The following is a 25,107-nucleotide window of genomic DNA, read 5'->3' as shown; positions in this document are numbered from 1 at the left end:
TGAGGATTGTAGGGAAAGTCTGCAATTAGTGGCTATGTACTTTGTTTTATATAATTGTGTGGAGTGAATAGACAGAGTCCAAAAAATTTGATGGTGTCTAAATAATTTATTATTTTATCATTTTAAATGATGAAAGGTGAGTATTGACTTTAGCTAGATTTGGCTCCCCCCTCCCCCCAAATCAATATACTTATTTTAAATTACAGATATAATTTATACCCACTATAAGATATTCATATTTATATCCCATTCCCCTCCTCAAAGGAACCACAATTTACGGTTTCTTGTGAAAACATTCAGACCATTATCTGTGGTTATAGATATATCATTTTATAGCACACAAATTAATGTTTTAATTTTTGTTCAAAAAATATTGTACAAATTTATTTCCCCTCTTCCCCAGTAATATCTCATGGATACCTTTGCATGCTACTGTATTCTTCTGAATAGCTACATTTTTATTCTGTCATTTGGGTATATCACAATTATTAAGCATTTATTTATTGATAGACTTTTGCATTGTTTCTCAGCTGTGTGTGTGCATGCATGTTTGTGTGTACGTTTGTGTGTATGTGTGAATGCACAAACTTATAATTACATGCTTGGGCTGTTTTTATTTTTGGCATGATATTGTGTTTAGAGTAGATTATTTAAATTTCTGAGTTACACAGGATATATTTCTGGGATGGAGCAGTTAAAATTTTGAAGACTATTGCTGGGTATCTCTCTGAATAAAGTATAATTGTGTGCTTCTATCTACAGCCTATAAGATTTAGAGCTAATATCTTCTTTGATGAGAAATTTGAAAACTTAAATGTAAGAATGAGTTTAAGCAAAGCATTAAGGAAGGGGAAACGTTCTTTCAGCAAACATTTGGGTACCTAGTATATGCTATACAGGCTTAGATAATGATGAATATGAACTTCGCTTTTATGAAGCTTATATGCCAGAAGATAAATTTAAGGACAATATATCTGAAATTCTAATTTGAAACTCAGTGTCAAGAGAGATGACACAAAGAACTATAAGTACATTCATTTATCAAGTATTTACTGACACACAGTGCTGGGTAGTAGGACTAAAGTGTTTATTAAGAAATCAGATGTAGTGTATATTTGGAAGGCAGCTATGCTCATCACTATACCACCAGCGCACACATGTAGTATACATTTGAAGTGAAGCAGTAAGGAGGGTAATGCAGGAAGGTAGACAATAAGCATGGAAACAAATAAAAGACATTAAAGTCACAGTAAAGTGTTTTGGTTGTAAAGTATAGAAAGATGATCTTTAATGTTGCTTCAGGACTGTTTTGTGAAACAGTTTTATCCGTTGACCTTTTCTTTGTTGCAATATAGGATGAAAGAGAGGGACCTATCAATGCCGAATTATCGGGAAAAGTGGGTTCAAGCTTACCTGTTCCTCCAGAAGAACACAAGTTAAAAGATGACTACATTGTGAATGTACAAGTAAGCTTTGTTGCTTTGATTTTTAATGATATGCCTTTTCAAACTGCTGCACGAAACAGAAAACCTGTTTGGTCACCATATTGTGTATTTTTATTTTTTTCTTTTTGTAGTACCATGCAACTGGCCTTAATACTAGTTACCTGCTAAGAATACTACTTTTTTTTTTTTTTTTTAATTTATTTATTTATTTATTTTTGGCTGTGTTGGGTCTTCGTTTCTGTGCGAGGGCTTTCTCTACTTGTGGCGAGCGGGGGCCACTCTTCATCGCGGTGCACGGGCCTCTCACTGTTGTGGCCTTCTCTTGTTGCGGAGCACAGGCTCCAGTCGCGCAGGCTCAGTAGCTGTGGCGCACGGGCTTAGTTGCTCCGCGGCATGTGGGATCTTCCCGGACCATGGCTCGAACCCGTGTCCCCTGCATTGGCAGGCAGATTCTCCACCACTGCGCCACCAGGGAAGCCCCTAAGAATACTACTTTTGAGAAAATTCGGAATTACAGGTTTAGTAGTAAATGTGACTTTTCTCTGTAGTATAGGTTTGGTTGTAAGTCCTTCTTTCTTTTAGATCCATTTTGGCTTTCTGTAGTTTATCTTGTCTCTTCAGTTTTTCAGATGTCAGGGGAAATTATATTCTGACTTAACATATTTGTATGTAGAACACAGAGCATTTTGATACCAAAATTTTACCCCTTAGTGTGGAATATGGATTAATAAACAATAGGTTGAGTGTGTTTTTTCCTTTTTCTCTCATATTACATCCTAAATGTTATTTTCCATTTTGTATACCAGATTTTATGAAAGATATTAAAAACTAGACCAGAATGTAAGCTGATCAGAATGCTGAAGCATCTGGAAACCATTTAATATCAGGAGCGACTGAAGGAACTGGGGATATTTGATCTGGAGGGAAGTAGGACTAAGGAAAAACTAAATATCTCAAATATTAACAAATACAAATTTCAGCTTAAAAGGAGGGAGAATTCTCTTTAAAAAATGTAGCCAGAGTTATCTTATAAGTTAATTGGGTTATCTAAGGAGATAGAGTAAGTTTCATTTTATTGGATTCTGGAGGACATTTGGAAAAGATTTGTGCATAAGAATAAGAGAAAAGTGATCTCTGTAGCCCTTCAGTTTTATGAGTATCCTGAACAGTCCAGCCGTTGTTCTTTTCCTGAATCTTTATTATGGTATTCTCTTGTTCAAATACTTTGAAGTGCTTACTGCATCTTAGAGACCTGTGCTGTTCAATATAGTAGCCATTAGCTACCTGTGGCTACTGAGCATTGGAAATGTGGATAGTTGAAGTTGAGATTTGCCGTTAAGTATAAGATACACATCGATTTTGGAGACTTAGTAAAAGAAAAAAAAAGTGTAAAATATCTTACTAATTTTTTTATATTGAATGCATATTGAATGATAATGCAGTATTTGATAATATTGTAATGGTTCTTTTCTAAAAGTCTCCATCATAAAATGCAAACTATTTGTACTCTTTTGTGAATTTTTCGTTCCAGTGTAAATAATTCCCCAAATGATGACATTTTATTTTGTATTCTTCTGACTGCCTCATGTTTTCTTTCTGCTGCTGTACTGGCTGTCCTATTCTTCAGAACCCTGGTTCTTCTAGTCCAGAGTAATCCTTAGTTTCTCTTTACCTTGAACTGAGCATGAGTACCTCTCACTTGATATTCATTTAGTAACTATTAAATGTCTACTGTGTGCTAGATACTGTGCTAGGCACTAGGAACATGAAGATCAAGAAAACATAGTCGGGCTTCCCTGGTGGTGCAGTGGTTGAGAGTCCGCCTGCTGATGCAGGGGACACGGGTTCATGCCCTGGTCCGGGAAGATCCCACATGCCGCGGAGCGGCTGGGCCCGTGAGCCATGGCCGCTGAGCCTGTGCGTCCGGAGCCTGTGCTCCGCAATGGGAGAGGCCACAACAGTGAGAGGCCCGCGTAACGCAAAAAAAAAACCAAAAAAAACAAAGCAAGAAAACGTAGTCCTTACTCAAGACATTTATAGTGTAGTTGAAGAGAAAGAAATAAATAAGGGCAATTGAGGTGTTATAGATCCTGTGATTAAAGTCTGTACAGAGAACAAGTGGAGGCATAGGGGAAGGGGAATGGCTAATTCTATTTAGGGTTAGTTGTGGGGGAGGAGGTACTGATAAGAGGTTTTCAAACATGAGGAGGTATTAAGTACGTTTCAGTTTGTGTTTTGGAGGAGTGAATGGCCCAGAGCATATGAGCCTTGAAGGAGCAGCAAGAATCATGTATTGCTTTGTAATGTTATTTATACATGCCTTGTGTTGTTATTTGTTGATACACATTGTCTTCTAAACTGCTCAGGGGCAAAAACTATGCGCTGTACTATTTTATATATTTATATAGGATTTCTGTGTTGCTATTAGCATTAATTAATTACAGTAAGAGGGAAATTTTGTGGGTCCTGGTATAAAATAGGAAAGAAGAAAGACAAGCTCCTTTGTCCTACTTTATGAAATGCCATGAAAAATGTGTAGAGCCTGTATTTTAATATGAAATAGATTCCTTAGGGTGGTAATGTTGGAAGAAAGGATTTTTATAAAAGTACTTTTTTAGTGAACATTATTTATATTGTTACTTTTGAGACATACATTTTATGATACCCTCTTCAGCTAAAGAGATAATTAATCCCAACATTAAATATAACTGACTTTTTTAAAAACAGAATACGGAGTCAAAAAAGTTAAGTCCATCTGTGATTGAAACACTCCCTACAGTTGATCTACATGAAGATTCTTCCAGTGTAGTTGTGGACAGTGAAAACGTGGAAAATATTTCCAGCTCATCTACCTCAGAGATCACTCCAATCTCAAAGCTTGAGTAAGTCATTACAAAGAAAAAAAAATATGATTAGATAATGACAGAAAAATTTCTTTGATTCTCAAATTTGGCATTTAGGCTATATAGCAGATCTAAGTAATAATGCCTATTTTATTTTTATACATTGTTTAAAGTTTACTTTCCATTTATAGTTATTACAAAATATTGGCTATATTCCCCATGTTGTACAATACATCCTTGAGCCTGTCTTACACACAGTACTTTGTACCTTCCACCCTGCCACCCCTATATTGCCCCTTCCCAACCTCCCCATTGGTAACCACTAGTTTGGTCTCTGTATCTGTGAGTCTGCTACTTTTATTATATTTATTAGTTTGTTGTATTTTTTAGATTCCACATATAAGCTATATCACACAGTATTTATCTTTCTCCGACTTATTTCACTTAGCATAATGCCCTCCAAGTTCATCCATGTTGCTGCAAATGGCAAAATTTCATTCTTTTTTTTGGCTGACTAGTATTCCATTGTTTGTGTGGGTATGTGTGTATGTGTGTGTGCATATATATATATATGCACCACAGCTTCTTTATCCATTTATCTGTTGATGGACTCTTAGGTTGTTTCCATGTCTTAGAAATTGTAAATAATGCTGCTGTGAACATTGGGTGCATGTATCTTTCCAAATTAGTGTTTTTGTTTTTTTCAGGTATATACCCAGGAGTGGAATTGCTGGGTCATAGTTTTAGTTTTTTGAGAAACCTCCCTACTGTTTTCCACAGTGGCTGCACCAATATACATTCCCACCAACAGTGTACAAGGGTTCCCTTTTCTCCACATCCTTGCCAATATTTGTTATTTGTAAACTTTTTGATAATAGCCATTCTGACAGGTGTGGGGTGATATCACATTGTGGTTTTGATTTGCGTTTCCCTGATGATTAGTGATGTTGAAGGTTTCATTAATTTAGAAAATCTCTTTTATACTCCTAGCTCCAGCAACACTACAAAGAACAAAACAAAATTCCCTTCTCTTAATACTACATTAAACATATCCTTTATCAAATGAGTTAATTTATATAAAATGTATAGGACAATATCTGGCACATAGTAAAAATACATGTGTCAGTTAATATCATCATTTTTATCATCACTACTATTTTTTTTTTTTTTTACCACAAGCACTTTTTAGCCACCTATTCTCTTCAAGAATGTAAGGGAATGGGTTGAAGGAGTTGTACACAAAGATGTTACAGTTACCATTTAGGAGTTTGCCCTGGTAAGGGACAAGGTAACAGAAGACATGCTTAGAAATAATGATAGTATTTAACATTTTTAAATATTAAATGCTTAGAAAGAATTTAAGGCTAGATACTGTGTATCTGAACAGTACATCTTATTTTCTCATTATATTGAACATGACAGTCTAGTGAAATGGGAGTGAGGTAAAGAAAAATATTAAGGTATATATTTTTTAAATGAAATTATAGACGTGCTTTAAGAATTTTAGTGAAGCGTTTTGAGATAATAGATGATTTCTTGATACTATAGGCAACAATTCTAATATTGGTAGACTGTACTAATAGAAATGAAACATTAGAGAATATGCATTTAGAATAAATAATTTAAAAATCTTATTTTTGGCAAGATCAGATATTAACCTATAATATTTTGTTTTAAAATTTGGTAATTAGCTATTGGGTTGGCCAAAAGTTTCGTTCATTTTTTTTCTGTAAGATGACTCTAGTAGCACTTAGTTGTCTTTAACTTCATTTGAAGCAGTTTTGTTAGATTGTATGTGACAGCTGTCATATCAGTGTGCATTTAAAAAAAGACATCAAAATTGGTGAATTTTTGTGTAGCCATTTTAATATTGAAGATGGAAGAAAAAAAGCAGCATTTTCGGTCTGTTATGCTTTATTATTTCAAGAAAGGTAAAAAAGCAACTGAAACACACAAAAAGATTTGTGCAGAGTATGGAGAAGGTGCTGTGACTGATCGAACATGTCAAAAGTGGTTTGCGAAGTTTCATGCTGGAGATTTCTCGCTGGACGGTGCTCCGCGGTCGGGTAGACCAGCTGCAGTTGATAGAGATCAAATTGAGACATTGAGAACAATCAACGTTATACCACGAGGGAGATAGCCAACATACTCAAAATATCCAAATCAAGCATTGAAAATCATTTGCACCAGCTTGGTTATGTTAATCGCTTTGATGTTTGGGTTCCTTATAAATTAAGTGGAAAAAACCTTCTTGACTGTATTTCCGCATGTGATTCTCTACTTAAATGTAATGAAAACATTCTGTTTTTAAAACAAATTGTGACGGGCAATGAAAAGTGGATACTGTACAATAATGTGGAATGGAAGAGATCATGGGGCAAGTGAAATGAACCAACACCAACCACACCAAAGTCTGGTCTTCATCCAAAGAAGGTGATGTTGTGTATATGGTGGGATTGGAAGTGAGTCCTCTATTATGAGCTCCTTCCAGAAAACCAAATGATTAATTCCAACAGTACTGCTCCTAGTTAGACCAACTGAAAGCAGCACTCAACAAAAAGCGTCTGGAATTGTTAATTAGCATTTTGTTATTAGTAAACAGAAAATGCATAATCTCCCATCAGGATAATGCAAGACTGCATGTTTCTTTGATGACCAGGCAAAAACTGTTACAGCTTAGCTGGGAAGTTCTGATTCATGTGCCATATTCACCAGGCGTTTGCACCTTTGGATTTCCATTTACTTTGGTCTTTACAAAATTCTCTTAATGGAAGAAATTTCAGTTCCCTGGGAGACTGTAAAAGGTACCTGGAACAGTTCTTTGCTCAAAAAGCTAAAAAGTTTTGGGAAGATGGAATTATGAAGTTGCCTGAAAAATGGCAGAAGGTAGTGGAACAAAAGGGTGAATATGTTGTTCAATAACGTTCTTGGTGAAAATGAAAAATGTGTCTTTTATTTTTACCTAAAAACCGAAGGCACTTTTTTGCCAACCCAATATTTAAAGGCCAAGCAAGGGCACTGACAGATTGAGTCAACAGTTTACGTAATTTAAATCTTTACATGATTTAAAATATCTGAATTCTTGAAAATCGTCTGCAGAGCTCTAAAGCATTCTTTTCTGGCTTAGATTTGTTTTGGAAATCAGTAATATCACTTTTAACTTATGGTTCATTATATCCATTAAATTGTCAGATTGTCTTTTTTGTTTCTATTTTAGTGAAATAGAAAAATCTGGTACTGTTCCTATAGCCAAGCCAAGTGAAACTGAGCAATCTGAAACTGATTGTGATGTTGGTGAGGCCCTTGATGCAAATACTCCAGTTGACCAGCCATCCTTTGTCAGTCCACCTGAAAGGTGGGTGTGAGCAGTTGTTTGCCCTTTGTATGGTTCTGTAATAAACAGCAGTGTCACGTTTGAGTAGACTTTGGTGCATGCTTAATTCCACTTTATGACTGAGAGGAAACTGATCCCTTTGTACTCCTTTCTTGGTTTACTTTGTACGCATGTACACTTATAATAGTTTAGATTGCATATACTCGTTATTCAGCTAAAATTTGTTTATTTAATATGCCTTTTGCTTTCAAATAGCCTTGTCAGCCAGCATATAGAAAATGTGTCATCTTTGCATGCTAAAGGAAAGATAACAAAATCGGAATTTGAATCAAAAGTTTCATCAAGTGATCAGGGTGGTGGTGACCCAAAATCTGCATTGAATGCTTCAGATAATTTAAAAAGTGAGGTAGGTAAATAACTTGCACTATATCCTACTTTATTATACAATGCATTTTTGTTATTAGCTAATCTTGTAATTTGCTATCCGTATTTGCCGTAAAGTCAGGGGATCAGTAGTTAGTGATGAATGTGGAACTGAGGTGAACTGTGCTCCCAGATAGCAAGTGGTTACTTCACAGAACTATTGCCAGTATACTGTTTATACATAGTGTTGTCCCAAGTATGAACTCTCTTGGGTTATATTTAATTATAAAGGTTTTTTGCCACCATTGATTATTATTTGATAACCAGATACATAAAGTCCTTATTTAAGCAGTTAAGAGAGCTATATAGAAGAAGTTATGATTGTTAAGTATCTTCAGAATAAAAATTTAACTCAATAATACAAGATTAAATTTAGTCTCTTCAACCAGAATTATTTTAAAGGGACATTTTATACCCTTTGTTATTTGTGTGCAGACTACAACTAGACCAGCTTATATTAAAGAATATGGTTCTTAAAATAAAGACAGGGCTCATTCCTGTGTAGCAGTTTTACTTTCTTTTCTTCTTTCGAGTTCTACTTTGACTTCACGTAGAGGCCAGTACAGAATTTCCTGAAGAAATGTTGACAGAGAAGTCTGCTCCCTTCAGCTAAGAAATAGCTAAATAAAAGAGATGAAGGCCACTCTATGCACTTCAAAACACGTGGAATCAGAGTATTTTAAAATACTGAGTACCACATCCACATTTATTTCTTTATAATTTGGATCTTCTGTTCTCCACCTTTTCTTTCACATATTTTCTGTGAATCTGCACTCATAACTAACTAAACTTCATTCTGGAGACTTTACTATCATTGGGCCAGCTGTTTATTTGATGTTTTTTATAAATATAGAAGGTCCCCATTTCCTAGTCCAACATCTTGAAGGAAGTAATTTTCCCAGTGAAACCAAATCAAGCATATGTTACAGTTCAGTTGTCAAATACCACAGGCATAAATAAAATTAGACAAACATTACAAAAATGTCCTCTTTGAGCTACTTAAGTATCAAACGTAAAACTCAAGCATGGCAGCCAGTTTTGTCCAAGATGTGCTTGTTCTCCTTAACCATTTGCAGCAGTGTCTTGCAGATCCTTGAGATAACAGGGATAAACTCTCTCCTACTCACACAAACTTAACAGGGCAGAATTATTCTGAACTGGATAGTATACAAAACTACTGGACATTTTATAATATGCTCATTATCTGACAATTTTTCTGGAATATTAAGTTATTTAGGAGGTAATTAATACAGTTAAAAATTCCACTCTTTTGCCTGTTATAATGCTTTACAAAGTAATTTTATTGTGTTGTTTAGTTCTCTTATTTGTTGCTAAGAGGCGATAGTGATTGCTCTGCCTGAGTCTCACAGAGTGTGTGTACGTTCTTATGTATTTCTTTTAGTATTGGGGCTTTACTCTTAAGTATCTCAATTATATTAATTTTTATAAATAATTGTTTATTTTCTTATTCAAACTAGATTTTTGTTATTTAATTTTTAAATTAAATTAGTATAATGCTACTTCTTTAATTTTATTTTCTGCTATGTATTTTTTTAATAGCCACATACTTTCTTTGATAAGATAGTGTGTTCTGCAAAACGCTCCGACGTGGAGGTTGTATAGGAACCAATTGGCTAATAAGTCTTCCTAAAGGGAGATAATAGGTATTTGTATTGATGTATTACACTAATACACTAATTAGTATTAGTACTCGAAAATGTGCCCTAATACAGCAAATATATACTGTATGAGATTTGTGCTATTTACCAAAGTACGCTGTCTAAATAGATGTTTTGTACACTTCTCAAGGTACTGTTAATAAGTACATTATGTGTTGTTTTAGGAGTACAGAAATAATTTAAAAATGGAATGAACATCATTGCATACATTCTTCCAATTAAGAAAAAAATTACAGATTGAATTTTATGCCCTTCCCAGTTACATTTCTTCTCGCCACTTCAGATATAACCACTATCTTGAATTTGGTGTTTTTTACATTGGTAGAGCATGTTTTTTAACTTTTACCAAATATGCATTGCTACAAACAATACATACTATTATTTGGCATATTTTGAAACAATGTAAAATGGTATCGTTCTTGTCTTAAGTATCATTTTACTCAACATTGTTTTTAAGTTTTGTCTATTCATTGTTCAATTCTACCACAATTTATTCTTCAATTAATGGATATTTAGGTTGTTTCTAATTTTTTTGATGTTATCCATAGTGCTGCAGTAAGTATCCTTATGCATATTTTCTTAGGCACATATGTGTGTTTTCACTGATATTTATACATAGGAGTGGAATTATTGAGTCATAGGGTATGTATATCTTTATTTAATATTCCTAAATGTGAAACTCACTTTAGCTGTCTAATAGATGTACCATGGCTCAATAGGCTGTCACACTTTAACCACAGATTAGTATAATTTATTTAGTATCTTTAGCTTTCCTTTGCATTCCCTGATTATACTGAGAGTGAACATTTTGTATTTTCTCTTTGCTTAGTTTATTGTTATTCCTTTACTCTCCCCCATTATTGATTTGTAGGCAGTCTTTATAGTTGGTAATAATTGTTTGTTGGCTGAATGTGTTGCAGGTATTTATTTCTGTCTCTGGCTATTTGAACCATGTGGTTTATGGTCTTTTGATATATTTAATTTTTAAATTATAATCTATCCAAATGTATCAGCCTTTTTTAAAATGATTTCTTTCTTCATCTTGTTGAATCCTTTTATAGCCTGAATCATGAAGATGTTTTTCTGTACTTTCTTTAAGCTTTGCTTTTCACATTTAGGTTTTCATATCCACCGTAAAATTTTTATATAAATGGTACTTCTTTTTATTTTAATTTTTATTGGAGTATAATTGACTTACAATGTTGTATTACTTTCTGCTGTATAGCAAAGTGAATCAATTATACATATATCAACTCTTTTTTATTTTTGTATTTTTTTCATTTTAACGTCTTTATTGGAGTATAATTGCTTTACAATGGTATGTTAGTTTCAGCTTCACAACAAAATGAATCGGTTATATATATACATATGTTCCCATATCTCTTCCCTCTTGCGTCTCCCTCCCTCCCACCCTCCCTATCCCACCCCTGCAGGCGGTCACAAAGCACCGAGCTGATCTCCCTGTGCTATGCGGCTGCTTCCCACTAGCTATCTACCTTACGTTTGGTAGTGTATATATGTCCATGCCTCTCTCTCGCTTTGTCACAGTTTACCCTTCCCCCTCCCCATAGCCTCAAGTCCATTCTCTAGTAAGTCTGTGTCTTTATTCCTGTTTCACCCCTAGGTTTTTCATGACATTTTTTTTCTTAAATTCCATACATATGTGTTAGCATACGGTATTTGTCTCTCTCTTTCTGACTTACTTCACTCTGTATGACAGACTCTAGGTCTATCCACCTCATTACAAATAGCTCAATTTCGTTTCTTTTTATGGCTGAGTAATATTCCATTGTATATATGTGCCACATCTTCTTTATCCATTCATCCGATGATGGACATTTAGGTTGTTTCCATCTCTGGGCTATTGTAAATAGAGCTGCAATGAACATTTTGGTACATGACTCTTCTTGAATTATGGTTTTCTCAGGGTATATGCCCAGTAGTGGGATTGCTGGGTCATATGGTAGTTCTGTTTGTAGTTTTTTAAGGAACCTCCATACTGTTCTCCACAGTGGCTGTACCAATTTACATTCCCACCAACAGTGTAAGAGGGTTTCCTTTTCTCCACACCCTCTCCAGCATTTATTGTTTCTAGATTTTTTGATGATGGCCATTCTGATTGGTGTGAGATGATATCTCATTGTAGTTTGGATTTGCATTTCTCTAATGATTAGTGATGTTGCGCATTCTTTCATGTGTTTGTTGGCAGTCTGTATATCTTCTTTGGAGAAATGTCTATTTAGGTCTTCTGCCCATTTTTGGATTGGGTTGTTTGTTTTTTGTTATTAAGCTGCATGAGCTGCTTATAAATTTTGGAGATTAATCCTTTGTCAGTTGCTTCATCAACTCTTTAGATTCTTTTCCCATATAGGTCATTACAGAGTATTTAGAGTTCCCTCTGCTATACACTAGGTCTTTATTAGTTATGTAAATGGTACTTCTTGTTAAGGATTTTGTAGAAACAATATATGACATCTAAAATTAGTTAGCTTCCTTTATTGTATATATTAATGTAGATTTTAAGATGGATGCATTAAAATTATAGTATTTGTACAGTTTTTGTATGGTAATTTTTGGCTTACGATATTATATAGGTTTTTTTACAGCCTGTGCTAATATTGCTAACATGTGAAGGGATTCATCCTGTGGTGCTTAGGTAGAAGATTTTAATTCTTCGAAGAGAAACTCAACTTTTAAGTTAAACCAAAACTTTTCTTTTTACATTTTTTGTTTTTGTTTTCAAAATACTATCCTTCATTATAAAATTGGACTTTTATTTGACAGAAACATTTGTATTTACTATTATAATTTATTAATCTGTTTTCTCTATATTCTTTGAAATCTGAAATCTGTTTATTTTTGACATTTCTGTCAGAGTTCTGATTATACAAAACCAGGAGAAATTGACCCTGCATCTGTAACAAATCCCAAAGATCCAGAAGATATACCAACATTTGATGAATGGAAGAAGAAAGTTATGGAAGTAGAAAAAGAAAAAAGTAAGGAAGCACTGTGACTCTTTTTTTCTTTTTTTTAAAGGGACTGGTTTAAATATGTAGTTCTCTTTTTAATTGGTAAAACAAAGTAACATTTTTGAAAACTTTTTAAAGGTGAAACTTACCAAGATGCCTTTGATTACCCACATGTAATTTACCTGTGCATATGTCTTAATCCTGATTAAAATCCATTATTGTAAATTATTAAATGAGGCTAAAATAAAGTAGGCAGAGCAGTGATTTTTCATCTCAGTTTATAAGAGGAAAGTTGAGGCATGGAAAGTTCTGAGTCATAAAGCTTTAAACTATAAACAGAATTGAACTAAATTATTATACTCTCTTTTTGTTGTAAATTAAATCTCAGAGTTAAAAATTATTATGATTGGGATTAGAGATAGAAGGATAGCATTCGTCCTTAATAGAATACAATGTATATGCAAAAAGTTTTGATTTTCATGGATAAGCTTCATTTTGTGAATTGTACTAGGCATAAATCGAGTAATGTGGATTTTTGTAGTTAATTTGTTTATTGGGGATATTTTAAAGTTATTGAGCTGAAGCATTTTGATTTTCATGTGGGTTTTTAAAATTAAAACATTAATTTTATTAAGTATTTAAAGTATTTGAATTTTATTAAGTATTTGAAGTATTTAAAGCATTAAAACCTGTTCTCTAGATGGCAGCCTGTTGCTCTTGAGATTGTTTGCTCTGGGTATTTTCAATCATAATCATCATATATATATGTTCATAATAAGGTTTGTCTGCAGGTCAGTCAATGCATCCATCTTCTAATGGAGGTCTACATGCCACAAAAAAGGTCCAGAAAAATCGAAATAATTATGCTTCAGTAGAATGTGGTGCCAAAATTTTGGCAGCTAACCCAGAAGCCAAGGTACTGAAGTGTAAAATTCTTCTGTACATATAGAAAACTAGTGACTTTATTAAATGTAAGCAGTGGTTTCCTGGGAACTGTATTTTAACATGAGCTATTTTCCTAATCCACTAATAAATGCAGGATTATGCTTTTAAAGACATTTTCTTGCATGGATTCTTAGTGTATTGGTTGATACATTGCACCCTATTTTTGTTTTTTCTTTTTAAAGACAATTTTTTTAGAGCAGTTAGAGGGTCACAGCAAAATTGAGAGGAAAGTACAGAGATTTCTCATATACCCCCTGTCCCCACGCCTGTTAGCCTCCTCCATCATCAACATCTCCCACCAGAATGGTACATTTGTTACAGTTAATGAACTTATATTGACACATTGTTATCACCTGAAGTCCATAGTTTACATTAGCGTTCACTCTTAAACGTTCTGTGGTTTTGGACAAATGTATAATGACATGTATCTACCATTATAGTATCATACAGAGTATTTTTACTGCTCTAAAAATCCTCTGTGCTCTACCTATTCACTGCTTCCTTCCCCCAACTTTTGGGAACCACTGATCTTTTTACTATCTCCCTAGTGTTATCTTTTCCAGAATGTCATATAGCTGGAATCATACCATACGCAGCTTTTTCAGATTGGCTTCTTTCACTTATTAGTATGCATGTTAGATTCATCCATGTCTTTTCATGGCTTGATACCTCATTTCTTTTTAGTCTTGAATAATATTCCATTGTCTGGATGTACCACAGTTTATCCATTCACCTACTGAAGGACATACACTCTGTTTTTAAACTTAAAACCTGTGTGAAATTTACAGAAGGAAATAGCTAATAGAAAAGTAATTTTTCCCCTATAGTAACAGACATTTAATTTTAAATGTCTTGTTATAAGGCTAACTTAGCACAGTATAGACAAAACTTATAAATTTTAGCTACTTTTATGCTTTCTTCCCAAAGTGAATGTTTCAGAGTCTTAGGTGTATTTTAAGATCTAAAAATAGAGAAAACCTAGAAAGCTTGATAGTTGAAATAAATCTTTTTCTTTAAGTAATTTATTCCCTTCCCCCTTTCTAAAAATAGAGCACATCTGCTATTCTTATAGAAAATATGGATCTTTATATGTTGAATCCCTGCAGCACTAAAATTTGGTAAGTAATATAAAATTTAATAAAGTGTACTCTATACATATATTATATTCAGCTTTTATTTTGGGATTAGATTGATTTGTTCATATAGTCACTTAATAAGCATTTATGATTGGTTGGTGCTGGTACTGTACTTACCTTAGGTCCTGGGGTACAAAATTGAAGACAAAAATGTCTTTCCTTTTAAGGACGACGTCACACAAAAAAATTGACAGATCTAGTTCAACAGTTTTCAAATGGTATAAAAAGTACTGCTGCAAAGGTATTATAGGAAAAGAGATGATATATAACTGCAGAAGAGGATGAGCTTGCTAGAAGAGGTAGTTCATGAGCTGAAGGATGAATTCCTTGAATTCATAGGAAGTCACAGATGAGGGAGGCAGAGGTATTCAGGAACTATAAGAATAAGGGGATAGCACTAAAAGGAGCATATTTCTGGGCAACTATAAGTAGAAGCAACCTGAAGAAGTTATTTTAGTGATTACAAGAATAGAGGTACAATTAGAGTAATCATGGAAGATGAGACAGCAGAGTCAGTTTAGCAATAACCAGGCCATTCCATGCTACACATACCCAGCTTAAAAGTTTCTGAAGTTTATCTTAAAGACCGTGGAGCATAGTGTTTGTTTTAAGTAAGGAAATGACATGACCTCACTGGCATTTTAGGAAGGCTTATCCTTAAAAGATGGCCTACAGCATAATGCCGTTGGAAGCAGGGAAACCAGTTAGGAACCTGTTGTCATAGCTCAGGTGAGAAATGAGGGCTTTAAGACATTGGCAATTTGGATAAAGAAGAGAGGGGAATCTGAAAAATTTGTATAGCAGATAAAATTGACAGCTCTTGGTTAGTAATTGGATATGAAGAGAGAGGCATCTGTTAATCTCCCTTGATTTTGGCTTCCCTGCTTGGATCTATGATTCTGCCATTAACTAAGAATATAGGCAAAGGAACCGATTTATGTGGGAAATAAATTGATATACCAACAATTTTATTAGATTACTTGATTTTATTGATCAAAAGCAGCTGTTTTAAAAAAGAATTGAGGTAAATCACCACCATCAAATTGAGTAACTAATATATATGATATATATATATACATTTTTTTAATTTAAAGAGAAACTCTTTAAAGATAATGCTTATTCTTTTCTACCTTTGGTTTTCACTCCTTTTGTTAATATACATATTTAAGTTCAGTTTGAAAATTAACACCAAGCTAGTTAAGAGTATTAAGGGATAATATTAAAAAACTTAATTTTCCCATATGCCATTTGGTCTGGAAACTGAATTTGAGGAAATAGTTATCTGAGATCATAATCAAAATGTTATTTTTTGGCTTTTGTTTTTGTTTGTAAAAGCCCCTGTAGTCAGTAACAACTCAGTTTTTATGCTCTAAAATTTTGTATTTTAAGCAAAGACATGCTGGGATGAAGTTATATGAAGCAATCATTTTGTTTTATTCTGGTTTACAGAATAAGTGATCATAGCTACCCGTTTTTTTTTTTTTTTTTTTTTTTTTTGTGGTACGCGGGCCTCTCACTGTTGTGGCCTCTCCCATTGCGGAGCACAGGCTCCGGATGCACAGGCTCAGCGGTCATGGCTCACAGGCCCAGCTGCTCCGCGGCATGTGGGATCTTCCCGGACCGGGGCACGAACCCATGTCCCCTGCATCGGCAGGTGGACTCCCAACCACTGCGCCACCAGGGAAGCCCTGTATTTTAACGTTTTTGCAGACAGCATGTATTCGTGTATATGTGTTTACTGTATATTTTACTTTTTGCTCATCTATTTATGCGTCTTTTCATTGTATAATTAAAAAACCTCAGAACACCTTTACTGATTTCACCTGATTTGACTGGGTTGACCCACCTAAGGGTATATTAAGACCACAGTCTCATTATAGCTTTATAAATCCTAATATCTGGTAGAACAAGTTTATACCTCATCTTCAGATGTATCTTCACTATTTTTGTCCCTTTGTTTTTTCTTTTAAATTTTAGAATCATCTTGTTGAATTCTAAAAAAAGAATCATGCTGGCATTTTTATTGACATTGTATCAAATGTCTAGATGAATTTCAGGATAATTGATATTTTAGGATTTTGAGCCTTCTTGTTCATTTGATAGTTTGTCCATTTGTTCATTCATTTGTTTGTTCCTTTCGTTCTTTCTATGTTTATTGAGCACCTGTTATGTGAGGTTGCTGATACTAGAAATAACATTGTTTCACGAATTAGGCTGAGATCCTAGAAAGGTGTCAATCCCTAATCACTAATGAGATTGAACATATTTTCATGCACCAGTTTTTCCTGTAAATAATGCTGCTATGAACATTGGGGTGCACGTATTGTATCTTTTCAAATTAATGTTCTCATTTTCTTCAGTTTTATACCCAGCAGTGGAATTGCTGGATCTTATGGTAGTTTTATTTTTAATGTTTCGAAGAACCTCCATACTGTTTTACATAGTGGCTGCACCAATTTACAGTGTACTAGGTTTCCCGCCAACAGTGTACTAGGGTTCCCTTTTATCCACATCCTTGCCAACATTTGATATTTGTAGACTTTTCAGTGGTAGCCATTCTGACATATGTGAGGTGATATCTCATTGTGGTTTTGATTTGCATTTTTTGATGATTAGCTATGTTGATCATTTTTCATGTGCCTGTTGGCCATCTGTATATATTCTTGGAAAAATGTCTATTCAAGTCTTCTGACCATTTTTAACACATTTTTGACCAGAGACGTATTATGGCCACAGGTGTTAGTTTCTGCAAAAATCCCCCGGTCAGTAATGTGTTGGGCTTCCCTGGTTGCACAGTGGTTAAGAGTCCACCTGCCAATGCAGGGGACACGGGTTCAAGCCCTGGTCCGGGAAGATCCCACCTGCCGCGGAGCACCTGAGCCCGTGCGCCACAACTACTGAGCCTGAGCTCTAGAGCCAATGCTCTGCAACAAGAGAAGCCACCGCAATGAGAAGCCTGCACACCACAACGAGGAGTAGCCCCCACTCACCACAACTAGAGAAAGCCCGCTTGCAGCAACAAAGACCCAACACAGCCAAAAAATAAAAATAAATAATGTGTTAAACTGGGTTCTTTGTTTTCTTTGATATTGAGTTGTATAAGTTGTTTATAAATTCTGGATATTAACCCCTTATCAGTCATCATTTGCAACTTTTTTCTCCCATTCCACAGGTTGTCTTTTTGTTTTGTTGATGGTTTCCTTTGCTGTGCTAAAGCTTTTAAGTTTACTTTTGCTTTTATTTCTTTTGCCTTAGGAGACAGATCCAAAAAAATAGTGCTGTGATTTATGTCAGAGTGTTTTGCCTATGTTCTTTTCTAGGAGGTCTGTGGTTTCAGGTCTTATTACAATTTAGGTCTTTAATCCATTTTGAGTTTACTTTTGTGTATGGTGTGAGGAAATGTTCTGATCTCATTTTTTTTACATTTAGCTGTCCAGTTTTTCCAGCACCACTTATTGAAGAGACTGTCTTTTCTCCATTGTATATTCTTGTCTTCATTGTCATGGATTAATTGACCATAAGTACATGGGTTTATTTCTGGGCTCTCCATCCTGTTCCATTGATCTGTTGTCTGTTTTTGTGTCAGTACCATGCTGTTTTGATTACTGTTGGTTTGTAGTATAATCTGAAGTCAGGGAGCATGATATCTCCAGCTTTGTTCATTTTTCTCAAGATTCAGTGTTTGGAACTCAACTGTAAAACCTTCCAGGCCTCTGGGAAGATGTTAATTTTAAATTAAATTAAGTATGTGATTTCAAAAATAAATATTTAGTACAGTCACATGGCTCAAACCCAAAAAGGTATTTAAAAGAGGTAGGGGAGTTACAGTGAGAAATATACTTCCAGTCTGTCATCTATCTTCCTATTCAGTGTTAAATTTTTACGTATCTTTTTAGTTTCTTTATGCAAAAAATTAGAGATTTTAATTTATCTCTCACTTTTCACAGTAGCATATTATACTATCTCACCTTGAATTAAGTTTTAACTTAAAAATATCTGGTCATGTTTCTGTTTCACTCATATAAAACTTTCTCATTTTTTTTTTGATAGCTGCATGAAAATCCATTATATGATTGTACCAAGATTTAACTAGTCTTCTGTTGATGGTATTTGGGTTGTTTATAATCTTTTGCCATGACAGGCAGTTATTATAAATAAGCTTGTGCATGTACTGTTTTATACTTGTGTGAATAGATGGGAAGTTTTAAAAATTATTTTTAAAAGAAATAATTATGAGACTATATAGGTTTTCTATTCTTGAGTTAGTTTTGGTAAATTACATTTTTCTAGGAATTTGTCTTTAATCCATTTTGAAAGTTTTTGTAGTAAAGCTGTTTATGGTATTCTCTTATTGTTTCTTTGTAGCTTTGCAGTATAGTCTGATGTCAGGGAATGTGATTCTACCAGCTCTGTTCTTTCTCAAGATTGTTTTGGCTATTTGGGGTATTTTGTGTTTCTATATACGTTTTAAAGTTATGTGTTCTAGTTTTGTGAAAAATGCCATTGGATTGCATTGAATTTGTAGATTGCCTTGGGTAGTATGTTCATATCTAAATTTTGACACATGGTATTTTATCAAACTATTATGTTTAGATCTGCTACTTTACTGATCTTTTAAAATTCCTGACCTATAAATAATAAAGGGAAGTATGTTGAAATTAGATTTGTCAGCTTTTTATGTAGTTCTATTAATTTACAGTGTTGTCTGCCTCTAAGAAAATAGAAAAGGTGAGGCAGTAAGATAAGAAAGCATTTTAAAATCAACTTTCATGTGGAATAATTACATATGTACTAATGTTTATGAGTCTGTTAGTTTCATACAAGTTTTAGAATTGTTAAATTTGCCCAGTGAATTGACTCTTTACACCTGGAAATACATTTGTCCAAAAGTTTATTTTAACTGTTAGTAATATAGCTTCTATTTTCTTAGAAATTGAGAACACATTGTATGCAAAAAAAGGAGGTAGAGGAGAATTTGCTTTTTCTTCTTAATGCTCTTTTAGATTTATTTTCTCCATTGTAAATAAAAAGCAAAGTCTTGAGTCTGATTTTCTTTAGTTTCCTCTCCCCAGGGTGTTGTGGTGGTATGGACAATGTTTAGGCTTTGGAGCCAGATAGATGTTTGTTTTGACTTTTAGCTTTACTATGTATTGGCTAAATGACTATTAGTTAGGGCTCTTGATTCTGCTGCTTTAACAGAGACCAGATAACTGTGGTTTAAAAAAGATAGGTATTTAATTTTCTCTGACATAAAAACCTCAAGCTGGTAGATGGTGCAGGGAACAGAGAACAATGAAAGGACCCACACACCTTCTGTCATGTTTTTCTACCACCCCTGAGATGTTGTCTCTGCCTGCATTGCTGAGATGATTTCCTACCACACCCTCATTCTAGCCTGCAAGGTAGGAAAAAGCAAATGGAGAGGTAGCAGCTTCTTTTTAAAGGCTTGACCTGGAAGTTGCACTGGACACGCCGCTCACATCCCATGACTCATAACTAAGAAACATTGCCAAGTCTGGGAAAAAGTCTTTGATGGGTGGCCGTATGCTTGGCTACATCTTTGGAGGGGGGGACAGGTTCTGTTACTAAAAAGGCAGAAGGGAAAAATGTGAAGTAACCAATTAGTGATTATTGAATGGTTCTATAAAATGGAGATAGTGTCCTATGCAGTTTGGTTGTACGAATTAAATCAAAGGATGGATATGAATCATCTACCATGGTATCTGACCCAGAGTAAGCATTCAGCTAATGTTAGTTTCCTTTTTTTCATGAGCTTTTCTCTGAATCATGGCTGTCTTTACCATCTCCTGGAACTCAGTTCTGTTGCTTTCCAGGATTAACACAATATGTTAATTTCAGTGCCTTTAATTTATTTAACATTTAATTGTCAGTGTATGTAATCTCATTTGATATAATACTTAGTTTATTAAAGTATTGGAGTGCTAGATGTCATGAGTATTTCTTTTCCCTAAATGCCATGCTTTATGCAGTTTTATTTTACACATGTAGAACCATACTTTTAATTTTTTCCTAAACAGCAATATTTTGTGGCATCTTTTCCATGTCCATAAATATATATATCTCAAGTATCATTTTTTCAAAAATTTCATACACATGATTTCATATAATCCCATAATAACCCTTTTTTTCCCCTTCCCTACCCCTATTTCCCCTCCTCCTTTCCCTCTCCCCACTGGTAACCACTAGTTCTCTATATCTGTGAGTCTGCTTTTTTGTTTTATTTACTAGTTTATTTTTAAAAACAGCTTTATTGAGGAATAATTGGCATAAACAACTGCATGTAAAATAAATTGTGAAATGTTAAAGTGTACGATTTGATAAGTTTTGACATTTATACATCTATGAAACCATCACCACAATGAAGATAACAAGCATGTCTGTCTCCCCCAAAAGTCCTCATGCCCCTTTATAATTTTTCCCTCCCAGCCTTAACCCCATAGCAATTAAAGATCTGTTTTATATCACTATACATTAGTTTATATTTTCTAGATTTTTATGTAAATGGAATGTATGGTTTTTAGTACCATTTTTAATAGCTGTTTGGTATTTCATTGTCTGGGTGGGGCCATAATTTGTTAATCAATGCTCTGTGCTAAACATGTAGGTTGACTTTCCCCCCCTGCTCTTATAAACTGTGCTTTGTTATATTTATTAAGATGTATATTCAAGGGTGATCATTTGGTGACGTGTATCCGTAGATTAAATTTCTAAAAGTATATTGCTGAATCAAAGGCTATGGTACCTTTTGAGACAATATGGCCAAACTGCCCTCTAGAGTGGTCAGGTTACTCGTACTAGCTGTTCTTAGTCAAGTCATTCCTTCTCCAAGAATGAGGTTTGTCATTAGAAAAGAATCTTCTAAAACAATATTATAGGACAAAATCAGTATCTTTTTTTCCCACTAATGATATGGCTGGGAAATACTTACGGGTGTTCCTTTTTTATAACCAAGGTTGCTAATCCTCTTCCTTCCTTACATTTTTTTTAATGAGTAACTTCATGAGTAACTTCATGTCTAGTTTATGTAAGCTGTTAATGTCATGTTTAATATGAACTGTTATTTTGGTTGGTTTATCTAAATAATTGTCTTGTGTTCTTTTTAAAGGTTTGTTATTGAACTCTGTGAACCAATTCAAGTAAAACAGTTTGATATTGCAAATTATGAATTATTTTCTTCTACTCCTAAAGACTTTCTGGTTTCTATCAGTGACAGGTAAATTCTAAAGCTGGTTTCTACAGAGTTTATATTGGATTTTCAGAATAAAAATTTAAAAACAGGTCACATTTTAAAACTTTAATTATTTTATTTTTTATTTTAATCAACTTGTATCAATTTGTAAGAACAGTAGTAATACTATTGTAGGAAAGGCACTTGTTAGTTTACTTTCATTAACTTATGTAGTGCTTATAACAGCCCTCTGATATTATTCCCTTATGAAATGAGGAAACAGACAAGGAGAGATTAAGTAGCTTGCCTAGATCACATGACTTGTGACTTGGACAACCAAGATTCAAATGTAGATCTGTATGACTTTAAAGTCCTTACTTTTAATATATTATGACCTATTGCTTTCAGATATTTCTTTAAAAAGTTATTAAAAACATACATGAGCATTTTATATCATGAGGTATATTTTTGTTAAAGTATATTTTAAAATCTTTGGTATATATGTGTGATTATAAGAGAAACATATGTTGTAAGGAATTTGGTAGAGAACCCCAATCCCGTCAACCATAGATAACTGTATTAGCATTTTAATACATTCCTTCCAGTCTTTTCTACACATTTATTCTACCAAAAAAGTCAGTTTTTAATGCTTACATCTTGAGAATATCCTTTTGTGTTTTAAACACATTATTTTTAATGAATACTTGATATTTTCCTCCCTGTGGAGGTGTTTATTCCTTCCATAAATCCTTTTTGAGTGCCCATAATATACCATGTAGGAAGCTGGTTTTTTTGTTTGTTTGTTTTGGTTTTACTTTTGCGATACACGGGCCTCTCACTGTTGTGGAGCACAGGCTCCAGACACGCAGGCCCAGCGGCTGTGGCTCACGGGCCCAGCCGCTGCGCTGCATGTGGGATCTTCCCGGACCGGGGCACGAACCGGTGTCCCCTGCATTGGCAGGTGGACTCTCAACCACTGCGCCACCAGGGAAGCCCTACCATTCTTTTATCATTGATCATTAAGGGTTTTCCGTGGTGTTTCTTCCCTCACCCCACACTTAGCATTGCCAATATACAGTTTTTGAAATGAATTCTCAAAATCTCTCCTTCATTTTTCTTTTACTAATCTTGCTCAAATGATTTCCTTTTCTCTAAGCTGTAATTTTCTTATATGTCAAATGAATATTCAGCTTTGACAGCTTAAGTGTTTTTTTTAATGTGATGAGAGAACACTTGTTACTTTGAGGGATTCTTTAAATGCTGTAGTAAAAATAATAGTTTTGTACTATTACATTAGATTTCCTTTTAAAGGGGGAAAAGCTATATAAGAGCTGTGAAATTCAAATATAGTAAAGGATTTTTTCTTTTTCTCTTTCCACCAGTACTTATACTTCATGTCATCACACACTTATCGGTACATGAAGAATAATAGTACCTCTTTCTTCCAAAACAATCTCTTGGCTACTTTCTGTTTTAAAACCTCCAGTTTACTTGGAAGCCCTCCCAAACCCCAAGAAGCAGTCCTGGTCCTACTTTTGTCTTCCTCTGTCTTCTATTTGATAATGGTGTAATTTTTCAAGACCATCTTTCCTCATAAGGAAGAACCTGTCAGAGTTTAGCTGGAAGAGAAAAATGTATTTATTCAACTCGATGCTTAACTCATATTTAAACTATGTTAAGTGAGTGTGTTTACCTGGAGAGGGGAAAAATAATGCAATAGGATCTCTTTTGAAAATATGATGGAACCTCTCAATATGTGATTTATGATTTTCTAAAAAGGAATATTTATATGTTATATTTTCTAGATACCCCACAAATAAATGGATTAAGCTGGGTACTTTCCATGGTAGAGATGAGAGGAATGTCCAGAGTTTCCCTTTAGATGAACAGATGTATGCAAAATATGTGAAGGTATGTTTATATTTGCAGAACTATGTTCTATAATGAAACATACCTGTTATTCATACTTTGTACCTCACCTGTTTAGAAATAAGAAAAATTAAGAGGAAATTTACTGCAATATTCCTTTTAATAAAACAATTCTTACTTGATATATTATTTTATGGGACAAATACTAATAAAGTCCCTTTTGTATAACTGGAAACCTAGGCTAGTTTTTTGATATCTGTGGCTCTCATGAAATTCCAAATTATAACTCGTAATATTTTTGGAGTCTTGATATAAAATGTCATTTTTATAGTATTATATTTCTTTATATTTTAAAACCCAAATCAGTTAGTCACTGCAGTCTTTAAAGCAGTTCTGATTATTAGAATCTAATATCATTTCCATTTTCATATCTAGTTATTTATCATTATAGCTTTTTGCCTTTTGTATACTCAAGTGAAATATTATGTCTAAGTAACAATTTCAAATAAAGGTTTAACCATTTAAATTCCTGCTGCAACCTAAATGTCCATCAACAGAGGAATGGATAAAGAAGTTGTAGTACATATATACAAAGAAATACTACTCAGCCATAAAAAAGACTGAAATAATGCCATTCGTAGCAACATGGATGGACCTCCAGATTGTCACACTGAGTGAAATAAGTCAGACAGAGAAAGATAAATATCATATGATATCACTTATATGTGGAATCTAAAAAAGAAAATGGTACAGATGAACTTATTTACAAAACAGAAATGCTACAAATGAACTTATTTACAAAACAGAAACAAAACACAAACTTTTGGTTACTGGGGAGAAAGTGGAGGGTGCGGGGAGGGAAAACTTGGGAGACTGGAATTGACACGTATACATTACTATGTATAAAATAGATAACTAATAAGGACCTACTGTATAGCATAGGGAACTCTTATATATACTCTGTAATGACCGATATGGGAAAAGAATCTAAAAAAGAATGGATGTATGTATAACTGATAACACTTTGCTGTACAGCAGAAACTAACGCAACATTATAAGTCAACTATACTCTTAATAAAAATAATAAATAAATAAATAAATTCCTGCTGCTTCCTGCCCCAATGTAGAGGTGGAATTATCTACCAAAGTAGAATTAATTACTCTTGAATTGAATTTAGACAAAATATGGGAATTTCTTACTCCTCTTATTTCTTCCTTTTTTTCTTTAAAATAATACAGCCATACCTTAAAGTACAACTGTGTTAATAATAA

The 25,107-nt window shown here is 34.0% G+C and overlaps 1 protein-coding gene across 1 annotated transcript in view; it reads left to right on the top strand.

Moving 5' to 3' along the window:
- The window catches only part of SUCO (SUN domain containing ossification factor), a 76,244-nt gene that overhangs the window by 18,337 nt on the left and 32,800 nt on the right, over positions 1-25,107 (top strand). Inside the window, exons 3-11 of the mRNA XM_060133125.1 lie at positions 1,356-1,466; positions 4,173-4,327; positions 7,506-7,643; positions 7,878-8,028; positions 12,600-12,723; positions 13,488-13,612; positions 14,692-14,759; positions 21,904-22,011; positions 23,772-23,877. Coding sequence (XP_059989108.1) covers positions 1,356-1,466; positions 4,173-4,327; positions 7,506-7,643; positions 7,878-8,028; positions 12,600-12,723; positions 13,488-13,612; positions 14,692-14,759; positions 21,904-22,011; positions 23,772-23,877 — 1,086 coding nt within the window. The remainder of the gene's footprint in view (positions 1-1,355; positions 1,467-4,172; positions 4,328-7,505; positions 7,644-7,877; positions 8,029-12,599; positions 12,724-13,487; positions 13,613-14,691; positions 14,760-21,903; positions 22,012-23,771; positions 23,878-25,107) is intronic.

This window comes from Lagenorhynchus albirostris, chromosome 2 (genome assembly GCF_949774975.1).
Source record: "Lagenorhynchus albirostris chromosome 2, mLagAlb1.1, whole genome shotgun sequence".
In the NCBI taxonomy this organism is placed as follows: domain Eukaryota; kingdom Metazoa; phylum Chordata; class Mammalia; order Artiodactyla; family Delphinidae; genus Lagenorhynchus; species Lagenorhynchus albirostris.
This window is presented reverse-complemented; position numbering and strand designations above follow the sequence as displayed.